Genomic DNA, 25790 nt, shown 5'->3' with positions numbered 1-25790 from the left:
ATTTTTCCATGAGAATTAACAAAATGATTTGTCATCTTCTTTGAATTTGAACTGATGGATCGTTGAAAAGCAAAACACATGTGGTACATTTTGTTCTGATGGAGAAAACAGTAACGATACACAGAGTGACACTAAATGAAACTGGTAGTCATTGAGCCACTCCCTTTCTACAGTCTATGCAGTCAACCCATCATTGCTGTTTTCAGAAGTTAACAAATGAAAAGAGATGAACTTTCTTTCTTCAGTGACTGTCTCCTGAGTAAAGAACAGGAACATAAGTACTTTAACTGTCAAGTGATGTTCTACACCAGTGACTACAAATAGAAAGTTATGCACATGTTATGTTAGAAGCTGGGAAATCATATAAAGATTAATCAAGCCAGCACATCAACTCATTGTATCACACTGATCCTCCACTGAAAACAGCTGGTATTTTGCTAGAAGTACTTTGCCAGAAATGGGACGTGATTCAATATTGCAGTGTCAGAGATGCCTTTGTTAACTGAAGCAATCCTCAGAGTCAGCAGAATTAATGTTGAGTATAAATACATTTTCTTACAAATCTTAAGCAGACCAAGAATGCAATCCATTGCAACCAGCAGATGCGTTTTACACTCAGTAACTTCGTCAGGATGTTGCTTGAGATTGATGGTAATTACTGATGTGTCATTTGGGGTGTGTTGTCCATTAAAACTCAATTTATTTCATCAGTTAGCACCCAACTTACATTATGTAGTATGTTAAAAGAGCATTCACACTGGAATTGTAAAGGTGGGTATGTGGTTTAAAAAAAAATCTTCAAAATATAATGGCACAATAATTCTCTATTTCACTGCCTAAATCTACCAGATCCTATTTCTGTCCTCGCAATTCAGAGCCAGGTTCAACTACCTCTCACACCACAGCTTTCCTCTATAATCTTGGCATGTCACTCCCCTCTTTGGGCTATCTCCTTGTTCCTATGACTGAGTATTGCTATTACCTAATTATTCAGGGTGAGGATAAAAACATAACATACTGTAAACCATCCTGATTCCAGAGTAATTCAAGGCAACACGTAAATGTCATAGAAAAGGAGGAGAGTAATAGACCATTCACATTTTTTTCCTTCAACCTTCTCCCTTATGGAGCAAATCATAACTGAAATCTAAGGAGACTCTGGGACTTGGTCTTGCCTATGTGCCCTGTGGAAATGTCTGGCTTAGAGGACAGAGAAGTGGCAGGTGTTGTGCAAGGAGATGCAACAGCTCCAGGAGAACACAGTATCCTATAACTGAAGGGTTTTTGAACCATTTTTTTTCTTTTAAAAATTATGATGCTGCAACAACATCAGCAGAAATCTGCTCTTAGTCTCCTAAGATGTGAATTGAACTGGTTTAATAAACTCTCTTTTAATGCTATTTCACATGTTGATTCATTTCCTTTGCACAAACCTTTTCTACCTCTAACCTTTTCTACCTACTAACAAAATTTAGCCCAGGGCTGTGGTGAGGCTTTAAGCCATTTACAATAATAAAAAACATCTAAAGTCACCTGTTAATACTGTCTGCAATCTTTAATTTCAGGTCAGGTGGCTTTTCGTCCTATGAGTTCATACCTCCTGCCTTCAGCCGATGTAAATGAATGAGGTTTACTGGCATAGTCCTGCTTTCCATAGCTAATGATATTTCTTGGACTGGAGTGAAACATTTTTCCACTGTAAATAACAAAGATAGCACTGTGCTGTCCATGCAAAAAATATTGAATTTAGTGACAAGCTTTGCATATATAACATAATCCCTTGAAGGCCCAAACTCTATGACTTTTCTCCCCTTGAGTGTATCTTCCTATGCAATTAAGGAGGCTGTTTTCAGTTACTTAAGAGAAATAAGTGCAGGAGAATAGAGCCCTAAGAAATGAACATTAGTTATCCCAAAAGGGACCTAGTGAGAATGGAAGCTTAAAAGGGTCTACACAGTTTAATTCATGTACCATCTGTTTTTGGGAAAATTAGCACAGATTAGATTTTCCAACTCATCTGAGGCTAAGAAAGTGCCTTTAGAACCTGTAGTATTTGCTTAAGTATTAAAAACAAATTAGCACCATTTTACTTACTGTGTGAATCCTGTGCATATTAGTTCCCTTTGGAGTAAGCTATAAGAATTGTAGCAGCAAAATAGCAAAGTGATGTCTCTCAGCAAACCACTCCTTGCCAATGTTTCTTAGCTGCTTTATAGAAGCGCTTGACATTCTTGTCCTCTTCTGAGCACTGTTTTGTTAGACGTGACCATTTTGTACAAATTCATTTCTTCCTCAGGGCCGAGAGTGTGTTCCCTGTGACCTCTGACTGGTGTTCCTCCTCTCAGTTTGGCTGTAAGTGGGTGTTGTAAGCTGAAAGACATCTAATTTAGCCCAAACATGAGTAACTGAAGTATATTACCCTCCTGATAAAAGAATCCTCATACTCAAAGACCATGTAATTGTATTATATCAAAGCACTACATTATAATTACAGAATGGCTTTCAAAAAAAAAATTAAATTTTAAAATATTTGACAGAAACATGAAGTAACTTAGATTTTGCTGGATTTTTTTCCCCTCACTTTGGTACTTACCAGACTTCTGTGTTCTGAGGGCAAAAAGATGAAACTAGATGAGGCTGTTGTGATACCCTCCAACTATGCAATATTGAATACCTGGCTTCCTGCTGTGGACTGAATATAGGGGCAGTAAATGCAAAGTTAGCATCTTTAACAGTGTATTTACCTCAGCTGGACTCTGGTTTTCTTTCACTCTATTTGTTGCAGAAATCTTTAAATATAGAGCAATCTCAGTTATTGGAAGCTGGATGGCACAGGTACACACATTTCTCTTGCCAAAGATTCCCAGGCTCTTACTTCAGCTTTCAGTCATCTCACATAATTATATGAAATATCAAGTATTTTATGCTACCCATGAAATATTACTTAGTTTAGACGCTTTGTTGACGCTGTATGGTTGATGCTGTATCTATGAATGTACTTAATAATGAGATGGTTTTGCATATCTCAAAAGATTAATGGACTGGAATTACATCCTTGCTTGGTATGAACTGTCAGATTTTCTTGACATGACTAGAATTAGTTAGATTTAAAAGAGCAATGAGCCTGGTCCATTATTTTCAGATGATGTAGTGGTAATGCATATAATACTCATTATGGAGTAGGGTGACAGGATGCAACACCCAACAGAAAACTATAGCTCTGCATTTAGTTGAGGTTGCAATAGGCAACCTTTCAAAGAATTCTCTAATTATAATAAAACAGAGTAAAAAAAGTTGCCTTTCAGTGACCAACTAAAGATTTTAGATTGTCATGGCAAACGATACAGGCGCTTTTGCGATGGTACTTTTTTGGTGAGTGAAACTCTATGTAGTGAGGATCAACGTGCTGATAGCATGAGCCTGTGTGTGCCCACGTGTGTAAAGTATTTGTTCACAGCACCTGTAAATAAAGGCATTGCAGCTTTGCTTTTGTGGTATCAAGGTGCCAGCTGAAAAGTGAAACTCGGAGTACTACGACGTTTGTTCCAGTGCTCCAGAAGCCCACTGTGAGTTAATCGGCGATTTTTCACAGACGACATCTAATCTATAAGTTTAAATTACTTTTCACTCCTATTATGCCTTAATTGAAGTGCACCAATGTGAAACTGCAAGAGATGGAGCTTCAGTAATTCTAGCCTCAATTAAGTTTGTGTGGATTTGAGTCTTTTTTCCTTCCTTTTCCTTGGACTGTGGATGATTCTTTGACACCTTGTGTTTATTTAAACTATTGCTAGAGAAGTTAGAGGATATGTATATGACCAGGTATTCTATAAGACCACTCCGAAGAGATAGGAAGGAGTTGTGTGTATGATTTATAAACTCATACGTGTCTTTTATGCCCTACTGTTTCGCTTAAAAACTGTACCACCAGCAGCAGCCAAATCCCTCAGGATTCTGCTGGGGAGGAATAGTTTAACAGCAATCATTTTTTGGGTAAATGACAGTTACCATCTCTATAACAACTACCCTCATCCCATCCTTGACTTTTCTTCAGCTCCCTGCCTATAAGACACAAAATGTGTGTTGCAACAGAGTGAAATCATAGTGAAGAAATAAAGCACCTTGCTATATGGAACAGGAAATTCAGACACAGCAGAAAGCAAAAGTTGTACTAGGAGAGGCAGGATGCCGTGTAAAAAAAGAACAGGCATATGGTGATGCAGTTAATTCTTAGTTACTTCACATTTTACCAGAACTGATATATATTTACCAGAAAATTAGATTTGATGCCTCTATCTGGGCATATATGCTTTTACAAATGTTTCTGGTGTTCAGCTAATAGCAATGAAAGCAGCATAAGAATCTCACTAGCACAAGCCTGTGGATTAAAATAGTTGTTTGCAACATATTTTTGTTACAGACCTTCCCAAGTTTTCCTTCGTGGCTCAGATGGTCATAAAGTTTGTGTTTGCTTTTAACTGGTTTGCTCCTCTGAGTGATTTTTGGCTCCTGAGAAGTAGCCCACAGACTTTGAGAGGTCAACAGGTATAAATGGAAAACCTACTATATTTCTTAGCTTTCTCACTGTTGGACATGACTTTTTCTCTGAGTGAGAATATATTCAGCATCTCTGCCATCACAAACAGAAAAGGCAGCTGCTGTGATATACACCTTGATGTGCTATAATTATGATGGTGTTACACTGTGCTGCAACATGCCTCACTTCACCAGTCAAACTGAAACTGGGTTGCTGCTTTTTCTACTTACTTTTTCTTATAAGAAGTTGTTCTGATATGCAGGCTAAGATAGCCACACATGCAGTGACTTCAGTAAGACAAATATGCCTCTAGGTCAAAGGGACAGAGCAGAATGTCATCCTCCTGGTCCCTGCAGTACCAGCAGCACAGTGTATTGCAGCAGGGAAGCAGGTGTGGGTGTGATGCCACAGGTAGGTCAAGGAGTTATTCAGCCACAGAGCATCTGGAGAGAGCGTGGCAGGTTGTTATCACCAGGGTAAAAATACTGCCAGGTATTCCTGAGGATTTGTCAAGTGATAAATTGATAGTGTGCCCCAAGAGCATTTCAAAGAGCACAGTGGACACAGATATAAATCCACATGAATAACAGAACTGCAAGAATAATGTTGATGCTGATTAAATAAGATTAAGCTTTGCAAAAGGAGAAGGGGATAGGAAAGGCAGAGGGAGAGAGAAAGGAGGAGGATAGAGAAGGTTCATTTCTCAGGCTTTTTCAAAACTTATTTAAATTCCCAGTGCATTTAAAGGGTCTGTCTGCACTGAGCAGACTACAGAAGTCAGATCTGGATTATTTAAGTCTCATGTATTGTTTAACTCATGCATTCAAAAGCAGGACAACATTTTGTGATGATCTGGTCTGACCTCTACCTGTACTCCATTGTTCATAAAACTTTCCTGAATTGAATCTTGTCTGAACAGTGACATATTCAGAAGGCCTCCAATACTGATTTGAGAATGCAAGTGATGACATACTGAATGGACTTCTTCGTAAATTGGTCCAATGGTTAATCTTTCTATTTATTTTCAAATAAGGAGATTTGAGTTCACAGTAAATTAGCACCATAATTTCTGTGTTCTGATTGAAAGATTACACTTCCAAACAGCCGCTGGGCTTCTAACCAGTGATTTGCATAGGCAGTTTTACGTGAAGATTTCTAACTTCCCTTTCATCAGCTCATAGAATATATATTAGCATTGACTGGACCCTCATTGCAAATCTCAACACTGGAAAGAAGTATCAAAAATTATGGTGCTGTCCCTCTCAATGGAATTCTTAATTAGGATTTATTTTTTTTTTATTTCTAAAGTATGAATTTTCCCTTCTAGTGAAATTAAACCCATCCTTTCTCTCACTGATATACGTAGTCAAAATTCTGAAAAACTGTGTGGTAATACTGAAAACATGCACTAATGTACAGCCAGAGTGACCATTATAAATCAAAGAGGATTTCCAGGCCTGAGTTAGAAAAAGTGTTCTCTGACATGTAATAATCAATTGAAATATGCTTTTGAAAGCTGAATCTGAACTCCATGTAATTCTAAGTAGCTGCACATATTACACAGCTTATTATATAGCAAAACTTTCTCAAAATATATTGGGTAGGAAGACCTTCAAGCCCCATCTGGGCTATCTTCAGATAATGATTTTGCCAAAATCTTGAATGAAAAGGGAAAGCAGAACTTTATAGGGTCAATTTTGATCTTTAAAGCCTTGCACATTAAGAGCATTGATATTCATTAACTCCTCTCTATAACATCTTCACCAAGTTTGTCGCTGCTGCCTTTGGTTGTATCGTCTAAAGTCAAAAGTTATGGGATATTGCATGAAAGTGCAGCATATCTCAATGCCTGTTTTCTGAGCTTGCTACTGAAAATGGAGATGCTGAGAGACCTTAGTAAGGGACAGATATTTGGTGCAATGTGCTGTGGGCTGCTTGATTTTGCATATTGCTCTACTTGAAGGAGGTAGGACTGGAACAGCTGTGCACTCAATCCTAGTGAAGACAAAAATCTCTCCCTTGGGAAGTCGCTTTCTTCTGCCAAGTGGGAGAGTCAAGTGCTGGATTTGGCTGTGGACTTTTCTGTTCTCTCCTGCAGTCTTTCCTTATTATTTGGGCTTTGGCTGAATATTTTGAAAGGATCAGACTGTGATTGATTTTTATTATTCCACACATTATCCTGTAAGATTTTGTTTTGCCCTTGCTGTCTTTTAGAAACAATTTTACTTATATTTTTGTTCAAGTTCTCAGATGGTGGTTCACAAGAGAATTGCTAGTATAGTACTCAGTAATAAAATGTTCATTTTCAATGAAAATTTTGTATGCAACTTAAAAACACTTTAAACTAAAACTTGAGCTGCCCTAGAGCATGACTCAGCCATGTACTAACAACTGTGATTTTTACCTTGTGGAAGGCATTTAAGCAGATGTTCTCTGCTGGCAGCAGAATTGCTTGTTTTTTGAAAGATGAGAATAGTCATAGATATCTGCTATTTTCTATAACAAACTCCATCTTTTTTTCCTGTGTTTTTTTAAAGAAGAAGAGGAGACATTCAAATCAAAGGTACTCCAGCTGCCTCTTGTGTCCACCCATGCCATAATGTCATTCATCGGTCCTTAAGGCTCACTTCTACTTTCTGAAATGTGTCAGCACATATCACTTAAAATCTTGTAGGATTAGTATCTGCAGCTGTATTTCTGAAACTCGACTTGCCCCTCCTTTTCTTTTTTTTCCTTTTACAGCATATCAAGAAATCAGTATTAAAGATCACGTCTAGTGGACTAACCCTATTGCTTATAGAGCTCTCAAAGTATCTCTGAGATTGTTATCAGACTTTCATTTGACTTCAGTAAAGATCATCTATAATAAGTTATTATAGAGCTGATCTCCCTGATGATCATCTGGGACTGGCTGTGTTGTACTTAGAGCAAGGGGCTGGCAAGCAGAGGGCAGCTGGAGCCCCTTTTATCCATGCTCCCCATGTTGAAACCTGCCCCACACCACAACCCTGTGTGCAGGCATGGGATTGTCACAAGGACAGGACTGACACATCATTATGTTGCATAGAGAAAATACCCAAACTTTGAGAGCCTGCCCACAACTGTCCCAATGTGACAGAAAAAGCACGGTGGGAAATAACCACTGACCATGTGAAGAAGAGACAAATCTAGATTTTCAAAGCACTCTCAGACGTTCATCATCTCTTTAATGAAGCTTTAAAGGCAAAGAGAGTCACTCTCTCAGCCTTCAAAAATTGCTAGAAATTATAATCTCAGACTGTTTCAGCATCTGCAGCTTATATACTCAGAATTATAGAATCATAGAATGGTTTGTGTTGGGAGGGACCTTAAAGATCATCTAGTCCAAACCCCCTGCAATGAGCAGGGACACCTTCCACTAGATCAGGTTGCTCCAAGTCCCATCCAACCTGGCCTTGAACACTTCCAGGAATGGGACATCCTCAGCTTCTCTGGGCAACTTGTGCCAGGGCCTCACCACCCTCACAGAAAATAATTTCTTCAGATACCTAGTCTAAATTTCCCCTCTTTCAGTTTGAACCCATTACTCCTTGTTCTATCACTACAGTTCCTGATGAAGAGTCTCTCTCTGCCTTCCCTAGAGGCCCCCTTCAGATACTGGAAGGGTTCTATGAGGTCTCCATGCAACCTACTCTTTTCTAGGCTGAACAGCCCCAACTTGCCAAGAATATCACATAAATTTCAGAAATTTCTTTCCTTCTGTAATAGCTGAAGATTATCTTTCCAGGATAGTAAAAAAATCTAGCTTCATCCAGATCTTTTTTTGTCATTTAAAAGACTTTGATGTATCAAAGCCTGTGAAAGAGAACCTGTGTTTTGGAGAGAGCCTGAGGGTTAGCCTGCTTTGGGCTGCATCACAGCCAGTGAAGTCGTGCCAAAATATCTCTGGCAGTGGAATGAAGTGCTCTGGTGTGGGACACTCCACTTTTTTGCAGTCTGCCTCTACACTGGAAATTTGCTGTAATGCTTTAGTACTGGCAAGTGACAGATGCCAGACTGAAACAGCTGTAAGGGACTTCTGTACCTTGCAGTGTTCAGTTGGTTTAGTCTCTCACAGGAGAAGAAATTAGGTAAAAGGTAAGGAAGTGAAAACTTCTGTTGTTTCAAAGAGCCACAGGAAAGACCAGTCCTTTGGTAGGCTCCAGCCACTTCATTAATATTAATTCAAAGGATTTAGTACCCTGCAAGTGTTAAAAATTCCAACAGTAGAAGACCGATGCTGAAAAAGCACATCGGAGTTTATACACGATCACACACTTCTTCCATGCATACTTTCAAAATGCCAAAGGATACAGTGACAAGTTTGTGTATTTACTGGTTCAATTCTGTAAATTGTTTACTTTGATGAAATAGTTGGGAATTTCTAAAGACTGTCTGCTGAGGCAGCAGCACTGGCCAGGGAAGTCACCATCCCTGGAGGGATTTAAAAGGTGGCACTTGGGGACACGGTTTAGTGATGGGCTTGGCAGCACTGGGTTAATGGTCTGAAAGGTCTTTTCCAACCTAAATGATTCTATGATTCTGTGATTCTATGATCTCAAACATCCAGGAAAGAATGCATAATGATGTAGCATGATACTATGCATATCTCATGGAGTTAAGCTAAAATCTTGCACTTCTGAAATCATTAATCTTATTACTAATATGTACGTGGCAGAGAGCTACAGGAACAGACAAGAACTTTGCTAATGTTGCAATCACCTTTCTGTATATTAAAAGAATTTCATATGAAACTCCTGCTTGAGCAGCATTTTCAGAAGACTTGCTTATCTGATTCTCAAGCAGAGGTACATTGCAGATGTCTAGAGAGCAATATTTTTCATGCACTGAATAGTTCATATTCTCCTACATCTTTCTTATAGGAGTTCCTAGCCCTTTTAGTCACCTTACCCCTTATCCTTGACTAAAATATGCCGTTAATATTAGGAAGTGCTGGTCAACAAAGCGAGGAGCAGGATCCTCTGCTTCATGAATATCACATATACATTAATGTTCACAGTGCTGCTCGTACAATTCCTTCAGGTTAGTTAGCTGATGTGAATTCTACAGAGATGGCTAAGATGAAAACAAATGTGCTCTTTAAGTTTAACCATCTCTCTTAAAAATTGCTTATCTCGCTCCCATTCCTATCCGAGTAGGTATAGTTTAAAGGGCAGCAGAAAATTTCTGTACGTGGCAATTACCATTCAATAGCAATAGACAATGTCAAACTAAAGTCCAAAGCAAGGAACTTGTGATTCAGAGAGAACATAAATTCTTCCCTCAAAATATGCCCTGTATTCTTCCAGTATGCATTGGTGCATTTATACCTGTACAATTTAACATTTTCTTTTAACAAAATAAAAGATGGCATTTGATCGCACAGGGAATTGTAACTGGAAACCCCGTTATTATAACACATGCCTAAGCAGGTGGATAATATTAAAGTCTTAAGTGTTACTGCTTTCAGAGACATAGCACTTCGAAAAACCCATTTAAGCATGTCAGACCAGTCTTTATACACTCTTATTTTTAAAGTAGTATTTGTTGCTGTGCATCTTCTCACAGGCAGATATTTTTTTTGTCCAACAAGACGTTCTGCCCCTTACATTAGGAAAAATTCTGTCTTGGCCTTCCCTTCTGCATTAATTTGAATGTTCAAATTAGGCCAGAGCTTAAAGTAATTCAAACTGGTAAGGTTTTCAACTAAATATTTTAAGTTTCCCAAGTCCATTATTTTATTTACTCTTCAAAAATGCTGGAATCATATTAGAAAAAGATTTATTTGAATGGCAAGCAGAAATCATTACCCAGACAGATAAGCCTATAAAGCATTAAAATTTATCTTAATAAAAAATACAGGACCTGGTTGTGGCACTCTCTGCATATTTGTCTAACAGACATGTAACAGAGAAATGGTCCAAATGGGCTTAATAAATCTCTTTCTTAAACTCACAAAAGACCACATCCTCACTTCCATAATTCTATTAGAGTCTGCTCCTCTGGAAGAGATAAAAGAAGAGATAACCTATCCATTCAGAATATAAAATAGCAATTGTTCAGCTGATGATTGGAATATTTCCAGTAGAAGGACTTAATTATGAAACAAAATTAGCTCAATCTGACCTTTTTAGAGAATAATGCAAAACTAAGTTTTTTTGAGACTGTCTTCCTGGAATAACTAAAATAAGGAATAATTTACTTCCCTTTTTTTACAAGGCCAAAAGGTGGCAGAAAATGATAGCAGTGCTCTTGGTGAGATGACAATCCAAGGATAATAATAAGACAGTATTTGCAGAAAGAGATAATATATTTTAATAGACTAGCTGATGCAGTTTAAAAACAGAGGAGCTTTCAGACACACAAGCCCTTTTCAGTGAGAGCAGGTTCCCCTCTGTGACTCAAAATTGGGAGCTTAATAACTAGATAGTATGATGATTGTGTCATAGGAATGCATGGAAATGCATGGTATCTATATTAATTACATCCTGAAAGCTCCTCTTGGGATAAAGACATAGCATATTGTTCCAATCTCCATTTTATCTAAGTGATAAATAGGGATAAGTACCTGTACCCACAGACTGACAGGCTGGATAGAATGCTGTGTGTTAAAGCATTTCTCTACAGGTGTTTAGCTCGATGAGTTTATGTGTATTGAGGCACTCCTCACGAGCTAAAAAAAACCCACCACTACAAACTGGAAAGAAAAACCTCATCTGTTTTATCAGTCCTATGTCTGATTTCATGACATTCTGAATTCTCCTAAGCCATGCTGATATCACTGCATACGGGGAAAAAGGCATGAACAGGTGGTGATATTAACAGGCTTCTTATGGTTCTGAAAAATGAGATAGAAATGTTTCATGTCATGAAAGTCAACATCAATCATCATCCATCTTGTGCAGATATGGAAGTCAGCCAATGTGGTTCTTGCTGAGGAGGCGTGAGATATTTCTTTTGCATCAGAGCTGTTGCTCTGGACACAAGTCATAATTTGTTTAATATAGATGAATGAGGAGAATATTACTAATACTGCCTTTTTTTTTTTTTTTATTAAACTTAACTGAAAGCTCCCCCTCCTGGCACATTCCCTGAACTGAATGCACTGTTCCTGATGTCTACTTTTAGCAACAAGACTTTTCACAAAGATTCTTTAAAAGTAGTATATTTATAGTTTTCCAAGGATTTCACATTTACCTATCCAGCTTCGGGGCTTGTGAACTCATTTAACACCAGGGGATTGCTCTAAGGCTTTACCTTTAATTTTAATCTCTTGCTTTTCCAGGCAAAGACTTACTTGATTTCCACTTTGCTGCATATTATAAAGAGTAAAGAAAACAACTTTTTCAGAAAATTTGAATGTTTTCATTTGTGTTCCTTCAGGGTAATTGCTGTATCTAATCTATAACCCACCATCTATTTTCCTAATAAATGCCTTAGAATCATTCTGAGAAATCTAGAGGATCTCATTGAACCAATGCTGCAGCTGTGATGAGAGCAGATCCTGACCAGGATGAGGGAATCTGCAAGCCAGGGAAATGGAAAAAAGCAAAGAGGGACACGTTTGTGTCACAATTTTGGTAACTGCTGTAACCACTCTCATCTCATTTCCACCTGTGTTTCAAGGACCACTAATGCCAATCATTCCTGTAATCCCTTAAATCAGTGCAGTCACTTATGTACTGAATATAATAAACTGATTTGTCACTGATTTTCCAAAGTCCTATATTTATGCAAAGAAAGGGGAAGACTCTCCCAGCATATGTAGGCACAGGATTCTGTAGTTCCCATCAAGTCCTACATTTTAATTTTCTTACAGTCCCTGGTACCATTCCTCAATTCCAAGCAGGCTGACAAAGGCAGTGACACTGGTTAGGGAGCTCTCACTATGTTTGCTATCATGTTCAAAGGCCTCATCTCTCTGTGTCCTTAAAAACTGTTCATGGGAGACAACATTTTACTGGAGCATGAAGAGAAGAATGAATACTTCTGGAAGGATTGTATGGGGACCATGCTTTCACAGAGGCACTCACACCAACCCTCTGGCCGCAGAGGAAAATAAAGAGTGAAGCAGAGTAAAATGACATCATAATAATCTCAACTCTGTGCTGAGCTGTAATAGTAAAATAAGAATGAATGAATTAGTTACAATTATTACTTCTTTTCTGGGCTTTCCCTGAATATCAAGGTGGTATTTTCTTCTATGGTAGCAATGCTACTTTGCTTTATATGCAGTTAGGTAGTAAATATAGCAGGTTTTAGTTGTATAATAGTGGTTATTTTAAAGTCTAGTACAGAGTAACAATTTACTATGGCTACAGTGAATGAAGTATGTCCATTAGACTTGGTACATTAGGTCTGGAAGCAGGAGAATTGCTGGCCTGGCACCCTATGCCACTTTACTGTTCCCTCTCCATGATAGCAAAAATCAGGATTGACCTACACAAGAAAAGCTTCTTGCCCTAAATGGAGCAGAGCTCAACTCCTGAGGCAGCGAGGCCAATTAGCTTTGAGTTCAGCTTACAGCAGAGAAGGGCTGTTAGTATAAATGTCTACACATAGGACAGAATAGCAAATGCAAACTTTGAAGTCAAATCAGAGTAATAAAGTAACAAATGACATGTTCATTATATCCATGAATATAGGTATACACATGCACCTATCTGTATTCTTCTTAAATCCTTGCTTTATAGATGTATGTGCACACGTGTCTTGTTAGAAATGTCTCAAAAGCTCCTTTTATTGTCATAATGAAACAGTAGGACTCCTTTGAGAGCTATTTGTCTGCAAAACTACTGTAAACTTCTTTTGAGTAGGCTGTCTGCACTCAAGAGAGTTAAATCAGTAGAACTTTGACAAGATTAGAAGACTCACTGATATCTAATTAATGTGGAAATAATTGTTGTAATGGTTGCATTTCTCTACAAAGCATGTACCGAAAAACAGTTACATGATTTAGGGAGCATTAAATCAGTTTGATATGCAAATGAAGGTATGGACTACTAATAATGCTGGTATTATTTAAACATTTGTTTATTAAACCGAGAAAATTGGAAATGTCAACAAATGGGATCCAAAAGCAATGTCTCTTATCAACAGAGACTTTCTTCAAAGTTTTTACTGTACTCCTTTTGGAGTCAGTAGGCTCTAATGACAAGAGTAACAGCAATACTAAATGTGAGGGTACTGCTGGGAGTAAAGTGTGAAAGTTGTTCCTGCACCTCACATATTCCACAGCTTTTTCTCCACTAGGAATAAAAGGGAGCAATTGTAGTGCTCTCCAGATTATCCCTGAGCTCCTATCTTTTTGCTGTTAAGGGGTCATGGAAACAACTTAAATTGTCTTTATCCACTTAATGTAGATTCAATTAACTCAGGTTAATGACTATGGGATGGAGCTCGGGGAGTTGAGAGCTGCTCTCATTGTTCAACTCGTCTTGTCCTGTGACACAAGCTGCATTTTTGGGTGGAAAAAAAGTAAAAGGTGATATGTTGCCAAGATATGACCAAACAGAGTCTACAGGGAATCATTGCCTCTCAGGCCATGTGCAAAGCTCATGGCTGCATCCAAGTACAGAAGTGCAACACAGAGTTGACCAAATCCCATAAAAAACAACTGCATCTTATCTGTTTGCTAACCTTTGCTCTTAACCTTAGTACAATCAACACAAAGTCTTTGGGGTTAATATGTTGTAACCTGTTAAGATTCAGATGAGTATTTTGCCTGGGATCTTCATCTTTCCTGCATTAATATATCATGGCCAAAAGAGTGCCTAAAGAATAATTTGGCTTCAGAAACAGTGTAAAATTGGAGATTTTTCCCAGGTAATATGCCAAATTATGTAGTTCCGTGATATTTAACAGCACATACTTTTGAAATCTTACTTGGAAGACTTAAACAGGATTACTCAGAAGAGCACTTGCTAACCCTTTCTATTTTCATTTCCATTCACAGGATTTCTGAGCACCGGGGACCAAGCGGCAAAAGGAAACTATGGCCTCCTTGATCTAATTCAAGCTTTGCGATGGACTAGTGAAAATATTGGGTTCTTTGGTGGTGACCCACTAAGAATAACTGTTTTTGGATCTGGTGCAGGCGGTTCATGCGTCAATCTGTTGACTTTATCCCATTATTCTGAAGGTAACCGTTGGAGCAATTCAACCAAAGGTATTATGCAGGTTGCAAATTTTGACAATTTTGGTGTCTGCATGCCACCACCATTAGTACTATGTGATGTTCTGTATATTCTCTTTGTTCCTATGAACTGTTGAGTTCAGCTCAATATTAAGAAAACTTTTTATAGGCTGTACAAGCCTCCTTCTCCCTCAGCTCTTCTGTGCACGTTTAAATTTTGGGTCACTTTCTTCTTTTTCCTATGGAGCCTTGTAGAAACACTTTATAGCAGACTTTTGAACAGCATTTTCTTGGTGCATCGTTTTTGTCTCTTTTCTTTCCTACCTAAGGGTGTCCTTTTTGGAAACCAGTCAGTCATGCTCACGGTAGATGAGGTCGTCTTTATTCAGACAGTCGTGAAAGGCGTGTTTAGTTTCTCCTGAGGAGCAGAATTTAAAGAAAAATAAAATGACACAGTTTCTCTTTTCAGGCTAACAGCTGCAATGCTTAAAACTATTATTTTGTGTGAAGGAAACAAGTACCTAGTTCAGAAATCTTTTGTCTGAAACTGCATGAACTTCACTTGCTGTCATCTAATAAAAGAATGGTTGAATGTTTTGCATGCATGATCCAAAATTGTCAAAGCATCGAAGTTGCAAATAGATTTTCTTCTATATGTTTTTTCCTATTCCATAACTAACACCTTTTCTCTCTAGTCGAGGCAGACAGCAGGAAATTAAAAACATGCTGTTTGAGGCACCCAATTTTTTTTCTATGATTTTTGCACCACAGTTTCACACAGTTTCTCTCATTTGCATGGCTCTTGCTTATTGATCCCATTACTTTTGTCTCACTGTTTTCACGTATTTTTATCTGTATTGTTTAGTTTTACCAGGGACATCACACTGTGCCCTGTGCATATAATCCTCCCCTAATTTCTATTGCTGTATCTCCATGGGGGACTAATTGGCCAGTCATAAAAACGTAATTCCACTGACATTAAAAGAGCTGCATTTACCCAACGTCATGGTGCAGATCCCACTGAGGTCAATAGAAGTGACAGCTTCTTTAGATCATGCCGTTACACTATTTTAAATGAGAGGAAAAATATATGTTTTACAAGAAAAGTCAAGTGGAAAATAAGACTGTGGTCTGAATTTTAGTCTATTTCCACAATTTGATTTTTAAAATAATCTTTTCTTTTTTTTTGTTCCATAACTACCTGCACTTAAACAGAAGATATTTATAAGCTGACCTATAAGAACAAGATGTAAGCATTACTTCATCGCAGGGTAACGGGAGGGTCACACTGCACCATCTTCTTTTATCAGAACTCTCAAAAAACAATTTTGTTATCAAGGGTTTCCTTTCAGGTGGATTGAGGAGACCTGGTTTATCCTCCCCTAAATCTTACATTATGATAATATTGATCCTCTTGACATAACATGGCATTAATGAGAAATCCCATATTTACAGTATCTGGACAGTCATGTGTTGCCTCTTATAAGCAGATGTTACCATGTCATGTGGCAACACATGGCCAGAATTCTGACAGAATTTGTCTGGGGAAACTGATGCAGCAAATTGTAAACATAGCAGAGCTATGGGAGGGGAACTGAAGTTAGTAAATTTTTGAGGATTTCTTTTATGAGGAAGTGAACTCATGCTTTTTTTCTAATTTGGATTAAACAGAACAATGTGCCATAGCCCCAAGTATGTTACGTTTCTTTCAGAGGTGGTTAGACCTGCCATGGAAAAAAAATTGGTCACTTTCAAATAAGAAAAATTATTTCAAGTATTTAAACATTTTCTGATATTTTAACATTTCCAAACCCCCTTTTATTTCATATTATTTTGTTTCACATTCACATTTGAAAGCTGGAGAAGGACTTTTTACAAGAGGACAAGTGGTGAATGGCTTCACACTGACTGAGGGCAGATGTAGATCAGATATTAGGGAAAAAATTCTTCCCTGTGAGGGTGGTGAGGCCCTGGCACAGGCTGGATAGAGAAGCTGTGGCTGCCCCATCCCTGAAAGTGTTCAAGGTCAGCTTGAACGGGGCTTGGAGCAACCTGGGATAGTGGAAGGTGTCCCTGCCTAGGGCAGGGAGTTGGAACAAGAAGATCTTTAAGGTCCTCTCCAACCCAAACCATTCTGTGATTCTATGATTATCAACCAGTCTCTTTGATAATCTGCAAATTCGAGTGCTCTCTTTTCTCCTGTCATTTCCCTTTGAAAGATTCCCTTGGCAGCTGAGAGGAGGACTTCAGCCTATTTCAAGATGGTGCTGTTTGTTAGCCACCCACCTGCAAGTGGGCAGAAAGAACAGCAGCCATCTTTGGAAAGTGCTCTGAAAATATAGATGGATATATGCAAATTATTATTATTTACTTTGGTGATGCTTTGAATAGGAGTCACAAAGTGCTATGGTCCATTGAGCATTTAAATCTTCTTTCCATCAGTCTGAAGCCCATAAGAGATAATAACCATACACATTATCAGATAAAAATGTAGTTCTCCATCCTGTGAGGTACAAATTTCTTCCAGGAATTATGTCACAGAATGAAAATAATTTTTCATAACATTGTCCATTTTTCACCAACATGGTTTGAGTGGAGGAATATTTCTCTAAGCATTCTTCAGCAAAAGGAGGGATGTTTAGTTTCCCTTCCTCAGAAAGCTTTATGGCCAGAGGACTTGACCACTTTTTAATCCTGCATTTGATGTTTATGTAGCACTTAGCAAGCCATAGTGTTTATATCAGCATTTTCTTACACTTAGCTTACACTTTCTGTCCTTGTTCAGGCATATTTAATAAAGCAATAAAAATAGATTTACAAAAGATGCAAAAAAACCCCACACATTATGGAGTATCATGAAATACATATTTTTTTAAAATTCAGCTTTGTCACTTTGTTATATTTATTACAATGCCTGGATCCTCTGTGGTAATTCCACTGACTTTGAGCTGATTTATGCTAGCTCAATATCTGACCTTATAAACATGCAAATATATTTTTAGCTGTTTTATAGCTCAAGTTCATTCTTATTTTTACTCATATCATGCTAGGAAATAATATCTCGGATATAACTTCTCATAAATTTAAGGAGAGGCTGGAGTTTACATTTCAATCTCTACACCTATCTTATTTTAAGACTTTTGGGTTTGGATCTAATACAATCTAGAATGATTTTAAAATTCCTCAGAAGCTTGTAAAATGTTTCCTGCCAGCAACAGATTCCGACTAACTTGTGAGTGCACAGGGTCTGATGCTGCAGTAGAGGCTGTGAAAGCATGTCTCTGATTGGATTTAGAGGCTATGGAAGTTTTCTATCAACAGAAATATGTTACTTATCAAAGTAAAAGCCATCCTGTGCATTATTGGAATACCTTTCTGAAGTAAGCTGAGCACCTTCACTCCAGTTCCTTTAGTGGGAGTATCCAGCTATTCATCAAGCATTGGAACAAAGATGCATTCTTAGGAAAATTAAGTGAGTGGGGCCAGATGTCACTTCTAGTCATCAAGTAACTCTCCCAGAGTCAGTGGAATGATTCCAGGTGTCTATCAGGATAAGTCAAACAAAATTCTGACCCATATATCTTAAATCAGCATAGAATGCTATAGCCATTTTTTATTATCCACAGTGAACTATAGGAGGCAGGGTCCAGTATAAAATATTTTCCAGTAATTTGTGCAAAATATGTACTCCTGAAATTAACTTTAATGAAAATAAATAACAAAAAACCAAACCAAACCAGCCAAACTCACAAACAAACAAAAAACCCAGAATAGGTCACAGTTACCTAAATATAGCCTAAGTTTCTGAGTGTTATTTTGCACAAGGTTCAGACTCATAATCTCTTTCAGACACCAAATTACCTTCCCCAAATGGAGCTGGAAAAGTCCAAGCCCCAACACAAAGAGAACACAAGAAGTGTGAACAGTAAGGATGGAGTTTTGATTGCATTAAATCCAATAGCAAAAAAAATAGATTGATTCATTGACTATCGGGGCTGAGGTTCTCATCCATGATATGTTTTAAAAATGCTTACAGAAGGGAGAAGAAAAAAAAGTAAATGTCAATTTCAACATATTTTGTTATTTCTGTGGGTAGAATTCCTGGTCCAGAGTGCTAGTTAAACCAGCATAAATTCAAATTAATTGCACTGAAGTCTTTGGGATTTACTGCAAGTTTATATGCAGTGCTGGATCATTCTCTCTCCTCTAAAAGAATACGTGAGCATATGTTTAAATCTCTGAATTACAAAGCTAAATAGTGTAAAATATATCATTTCCCTTTTTATGTAAGTGTGATCAATATAAACCTGCATTTAAAAAGCTCCTTACAAGAAAGAATTTTGACTTAGACACTTATAAATTTAATAGCTGCCTAGTACCTTCTCATCTTTTGCTCCAGAATATAAACTTTTGAAATTATAGACAATTCAAAAGCACACTTTAAACCAGGTTTAATCTCAAACAAAACATAAAGAAGTGTATTAGGTTTATTTAACACATTGTTGTATGCATGCAACTTCAACCCATTTCACAGACTTGCTGGCTTTTCCTCCAACCTATAAACTGCTTTAATTTTAGGGATTTCTTTCAAGCTGTTAGTGTTATCCTACATAAGGTAATGCCACTTCTTTTTTTCTGCCTGAGTTTCTTTCAAAAATCTGTTCCTCAGATGGACTATATTGAGGTAGAATCATTTGCTTCAGCACACATTGCATTTATTTTGTGCACATTACCTGTAGGTACAACAGAAGTCAGATCCCTTGTATTTAAGTACTATTAAGATTCAGGTATCTCTCCTGTTGAAGTTTTCTGTTGTTTCAAAGAACTCCTTTGAATCTTTCAAGTCTGTAGCTGTTTCAAGGTCACTTCAGTAGTTTTCAAATATTTCTCCCCACAGGACTTTTTCAAAGAGCAATAGCTCAAAGTGGAACAGCTCTCTCCAGCTGGGCAGTTAGTTTTCAGCCTGCAAAATACGCCAGGATGTTGGCTACAAAAGTTGGTTGCAACATGTCAGACACTGTAGAACTGGTAGAATGTCTACAGAAGAAGCCTTATAGAGAACTTGTCGACCAGGACATTCAACCAGCAAGATACCACATAGCCTTCGGACCGGTCATTGATGGCGATGTGATACCAGATGATCCTCAGATACTGATGGAACAAGGAGAATTCCTCAACTATGACATCATGTTGGGAGTTAACCAAGGGGAAGGGTTAAAATTTGTTGAAAATATCGTGGACAGCGAAGATGGCATATCGGCTAGTGATTTTGACTTTGCAGTTTCTAACTTTGTCGATAACTTGTACGGATACCCGGAAGGCAAAGATATATTGAGGGAAACTATTAAATTTATGTACACGGACTGGGCAGATCGACACAATCCTGAGACCAGAAGGAAAACACTGCTGGCTTTGTTTACTGATCACCAGTGGGTTGCACCAGCAGTGGCCACAGCAGATCTTCACTCGAATTTTGGATCGCCTACATACTTCTATGCCTTCTACCATCATTGCCAGACAGATCAGGTACCTGCATGGGCAGATGCAGCCCATGGAGATGAGGTTCCTTATGTACTAGGAATCCCCATGATTGGTCCTACTGAATTATTTCCTTGCAATTTCTCCAAAAATGACGTCATGCTAAGCGCAGTGGTGATGACGTACTGGACAAACTTTGCAAAGACTGGGTGAGTACCAGACAATGAATGGTCTTGTGTGCAAACTCAGGATGGAATGATGCAGTACCTTCCATTGTTTATCTGCTTTGGGAATGCCTCTGTACTTTTAGGATGAATAAGAGGTTAAGAATTGGGTTGGATATTTATGTTTATTTTAATGTCCCTCAGCTCACTTACGTATTCTGGCAAAAAGGGAAAAATATCTTTGCGGACATTCTGCGTGAAGAAATTTTTAAAAATACACAAATATAACTATGGGAACCCCAGAAAGGTGTTATAGCTAAGCATTTAATATATGTGTATAGTTAAATATAGTTACATTAGTAACTGACTTTATCCCAATACTGATATTTTCATCCCATGAGACACAAAATTATGCAAATATTGCATCAAATATAATACATTTTATTTTAAGAGCACAGTTTGTCTTAAATTGACATTTCTGGCCATAAAATATGTGACTTTAAATTTGGAAAGTGTTGTAATTTTCATTAATTCTTCTTTCACTGGAAGCTCAAAACACTTTGTTACTTTTGACCATTGTTATTTTTGACTTTGTGTTGCACTGAGTTGTGCTCTTCCATGATCTTTCCCCCCTGGAAGGCCACACATGCTGCATATGAAAGGAAATGCTGAACTGTACAAGCTTCATGTTGGTAAAAAAGAAAAACAAATCTTAATGTCCTCTCACACTCGTCTCTCATCATTTGTCCACATCACCACACTGATGGCAATCTGTCCTCAGCAGCACAAGTTTTCAATGTGAGAGAGACAGTAACATTTTGGGGAACTAAGGGAGTCGCTGAAATCTGAGTAAAAGAAGGGTTCATTTGCATAATGCTGTTTCTAATCAAGATTATTAAGGCCTCTAATTTTAGGGAATAGCACTCTGCTCTGTCCAAAGGCAGATTTAAACATTTAGTATAAAATCTTAATTATGTTAATTTTATAATTCTGTTTGAAATGCTTTGTAACATTGGAGATATCTCTTTTTTTTAGTGACCCAAATCAACCAGTGCCGCAAGATACAAAATTCATCCATACAAAACCAAATCGTTTTGAAGAAGTAGCATGGACCAGATATTCTCAGAAAGACCAACTCTATCTTCACATTGGATTAAAACCACGAGTTAAAGAACACTATAGGGCAAATAAAGTGAACCTTTGGTTGGAACTGGTACCTCATCTGCACAATCTTAACGACATTTCACAGTATACCTCTACCACAACTAAAGTGCCATCGACTGATAATACTTTCAGACCAACAAGGAAAAATTCTGTTTCAGTTACTTCAGCCTTTCCTACAGCCAAACAAGATGATCCCAAACAACAACCAAGCCCATTTTCAGTGGATCAAAGGGACTATTCCACAGAATTGAGCGTTACTATTGCGGTTGGCGCATCTTTACTGTTCCTGAACATTTTGGCCTTTGCAGCGTTGTACTACAAAAAGGACAAGCGGAGACACGATGTCCACAGGAGATGTAGCCCACAGCGTACGACTACCAATGATCTTACCCATGCACAAGAAGAGGAGATAATGTCCCTCCAAATGAAGCACACTGACTTGGATCATGAATGTGAGTCCATCCATCCACATGAGGTGGTTCTTAGGACCGCCTGTCCCCCAGACTACACGCTAGCTATGAGAAGGTCTCCTGATGATATTCCCTTAATGACACCCAACACCATCACAATGATCCCCAACACTATACCAGGGATTCAACCCCTACACACATTCAACACATTCACCGGAGGACAGAACAACACTCTGCCCCATCCTCATCCCCACCCCCATTCACACTCAACAACCAGGGTATAGCCAGACAAGACGAAACAAACTTTATTTTTTGATGGATTACAGTAGGTGATATTACTGAAGATTACTTGGCTTTCAACCTACAAGACTCTTACTATTTAAATATGGAGGAATATTATGTGAATATACATATCAAGAACTTTTGGGGTTTTGGAAAAAATGAATTGTACATATATCAAATGAACTTACGAAACAAACAAAACAAAAGAAAAAAAAACAAACAAACAAAAAACAAAATGACCAACTGTTTGCAATTGCTTGAAGCAGTTGTCCTGAATGATACTTTTTCATTCACATTCAAGTATTAATTTTTTGAAGATTTAAGTTACATAATGGAATTAGGCATGTGCAACACAAACAGGAAAGAACTATGACTGAAAATTTTAAAAACCTATAAATATGCACAAGGGACACACTAATGGAATGTCAGATAATTTTCACCAATTTTTATTTGGACCTGTTTTCTTGTGTAGACCATATTTACATATTTGAATAAGTACACAAAGCACCAATGCTGTTAAGGCCTTAGAAAGGGGCTCATGCTGAAATCTGCCAGTCAAAGAAGTTTTACAGCCTGGCAGGTACAACATTATCACATAAGTGCTGTCAGTATAAAAGTTGTGGGAATAAAGGAGACTGGATATTTTTAGCACGATGTGCATGATAATTTATATGCTTGGTGGCTGTGCTGCTGATTAAGCCGTAATTAAAATTCTTCTCATCCCATTGGAGTTTTTAATAGAAGCTTTCTCCATCAATTGGCACAATCTAAAGAAGTTTTTTTAAAGGGGCAAAAGTAATTACAGTAAAATATTTCATGGTAGCTTCAGAAAGAAAAGGAATTGCAACAGTTCTTAAAGGTATTTATGGCATTCTAAGTAAAAAGTGGTGGACCCTCACTGATATGAATCCCAGACAAAAAATGTGTATTATTAACGTTTTTTTTCCTTTCCACCTAAATAATTTCTAACTTTAAAATAACTACAACTTTAATGGAATCTCCTTTGAAGAAGGATTTATAATTTGCTGTGATTTAGTTATGATATTTAGTTCAAATTGATAAGGAAAAGTGTGTCCAAAAATTTAATTGCAACAACATTTTGCCATATAAAAATGCCCCAATATTATAGCTCTGATTACACCTTTCAGTTTATTGTTTCAACTCATGTTGCATGTTACAAAGTTTACTTATAATATTTTAAAATAATGTTAATTCCCTTTTTGCTATACATTAGCTTTTCCATTCCAATGAATTCTCTAGACCAGATGGCAAGAGTGTAGAAAAAGAGGGTATGTAAGAATGTGGAGAGAGCCAACAACTGGAAATTTAAAAATCTGAATACTACATATGTTTGTGTGATTTGAAGTGAATGTTCTAAAATCACAAGAAATTTTTCATTCCCCTGTTGCTTTCCAGTAATTCTATACCACGGTCCTTTCAAAATGTTTGTATATGTAATCAGATGTACATTTATATAAAAGAAATAATTGAGATGGACTTAAGAGCACATCCCTGATAAATACTTTCTCTCTTACCTGTACTATATTTCTATTAGACTAAAGTTATGTGATTTTTTTTTACATTTTTTCAAATTACTAGCAATTTTGATAGTTTGTAAGATAATGCGAAGAACTTTCTCTGACAAACTAACTGCAGTAACAGAAACATTTCTTTTCAGTTACTCTTTTTCAAGAATGAAAGCTTATTACACACAAAAATTGTATACTACTTGATGGAAAATTACTTTGTATTTCTTGGCCATATTACTGGTCACTGAGTGAAATAAAGATAATCTGGATAACGAATATTATTCCAATGTTAAGAGACCTGATCTTTGCTCATTAAAGAGCTAAAATGTTTATTGCTGTTTTGTCATTTTTTAATGAAGTAATGGTAACTGTCTCAAATAAAGAGTAATATCTTAAGACCAGTCTGGTTCTTGAAGACATGAAAATGCCTTCTACAACTAGTACAACTGCATATTTATTGGCCCACCCCACCTACAATCATTTCTTACAGAAATATTGACATTGTGACTGTATGGTGTCATAATATCATATGTAAAACTCCCCTAGACTTCAGGAATGAGTTAAAAATGCAATATCAACACCAAAAAAAAAAGCCAAGGAACAGGCCTAATTGAAATAAATCTGCAGTATTCCAGGATAGGGAAAAAAAATCACCTGGTTATTATTTGGGTGATTGAACTTTTATAAAAGATTGCTGGGTAGTTCAGAGCGTGTTTGCTAACATGGAGCACAGACATTAAAAATCGAGCTGAAATGAAAACAAAGTTCTGCAATTTCAGTTATTTTATTTACCTATTAAAGAAAAAAAAAGAAAAAGGAAAAAGAAACCCATGTTCTTAATTAGTACTTGTTACAGTCCCCAGTTTTAAATTAAGGTCTTTTTGTAGAAGCATAAAAAATAGTCTTCAAAATCCAGAGCGGTCTGTGTGCAATTTCTGCCTGATGTGGTTGTGCTTTTAGACTGTGACCTGCCAATGTAAACCAATAAAAAGAATTGTTTGCCATCTGATAATTATTGTTTAATAAGAAGATTGTATTTTGCTATGTTGATGAAACAAAACATAAAAATACAAAAATATTGATGGCCATAAAACAAGATATTAATGAAATATGATTTTATGTGCTTTTCTTAACTTTATCAAAACCAAAATAACTTTCTACTATAGTTTATTTGTGGCCATATATCTATATATCTCTCTATATACAGTATCTGGTAATTGTTTACTTTTATTAGTTACAAAATAAATGATTTAGGTAAACCAAGCATGACACTACACTTTATTTCTGTCAGCCAATAGTATTTAAAATGTGAAAGATGAAAGCAACATCACAAATTCTGTCACTCCTGTTTGGAGGAAAAAAGTCCATTCCTGTGATGCAGATACTGTGAATGATATTTTAGTGGCTACTTTATAATGACATTACAGCAGCTGGCTTTCCAAAAGTAAGATGGTGTCCCACATTTTAATGCAACTTTAAGAAAGATCAAGAGATGTTTTAACGCTGAAATGAAAATATAGGAAATGGTTTTGGAATCTCTTCATTATGCCTCATGGAATATAAGTTTGTTATTTTCAAAATATTTATCTGTTTGATTTGTTTTCCACAGTATCCTACAAAAAAGCAAAACTGAGTGTGATATTTAATTTCTTGTATCATCCTTGGACCAGATTTCCAATAAAATTAGGATCTCAGTCAGTCTTTGGAAGTTCAGTAAAAATATAAAAAAGCCTGCATTTATTGCTTTCACACTTTTGTAAATATGTTTGCAGACCTTTTTAAGAAAATGTATTCTACCATTTTGAGAAAAAAAAAAAACAAACAAACAATGGAATCATTGTCTTGTTTATCTATTAAAATTCCAGGCAATATAATGTGCTGTGCTGACATTTCTAGGAGAAATAAAACCGATAAAAACACATTTCTCTCAATGGTATCTCAGTTGGTTGTACCTGGTATTCTCCACACATGGAAGACTTGGAAGGCATGGGAGAACTTCCTGAATATAATCTCCCATTGGAAAATGTAGTTGTTTTTGTTATCTGTACTAAACATGGATTCCTATGTCACAAA

General features: G+C 37.1%; 1 protein-coding gene across 10 annotated transcripts in view; it reads left to right on the top strand.

The window, feature by feature from the left end:
• Window positions 1-25579, top strand: part of NLGN1 (neuroligin 1) — a 384404-nt gene extending 358825 nt beyond the window's left edge. For 7 of the 10 annotated variants that reach the window (XM_017827782.1, XM_017827783.1, XM_017827788.1 and 4 more), the window contains 3 exons: window positions 14511-14723; window positions 19588-20377; window positions 21368-25579. In XM_017827782.1, coding sequence (XP_017683271.1) covers window positions 14511-14723; window positions 19588-20377; window positions 21368-22190 — 1826 coding nt within the window. In that variant the 3' untranslated portion in view covers window positions 22191-25579. The remainder of the gene's footprint in view (window positions 1-14510; window positions 14724-19587; window positions 20378-21367) is intronic. The other 3 variants (XM_017827789.1, XM_017827787.1, XM_017827784.1) reach the window with 1 other exon arrangement.
• Window positions 25580-25790: the final 211 nt, after the last annotated feature.

This window comes from Lepidothrix coronata, unplaced genomic scaffold (assembly GCF_001604755.1).
Source record: "Lepidothrix coronata isolate B3197 unplaced genomic scaffold, Lepidothrix_coronata-1.0 Scaffold142, whole genome shotgun sequence".
NCBI lineage: Eukaryota > Metazoa > Chordata > Aves > Passeriformes > Pipridae > Lepidothrix > Lepidothrix coronata.
Note: the sequence above shows the minus strand (reverse complement) of the source record. Positions and strands in the feature narration are given on the sequence as shown.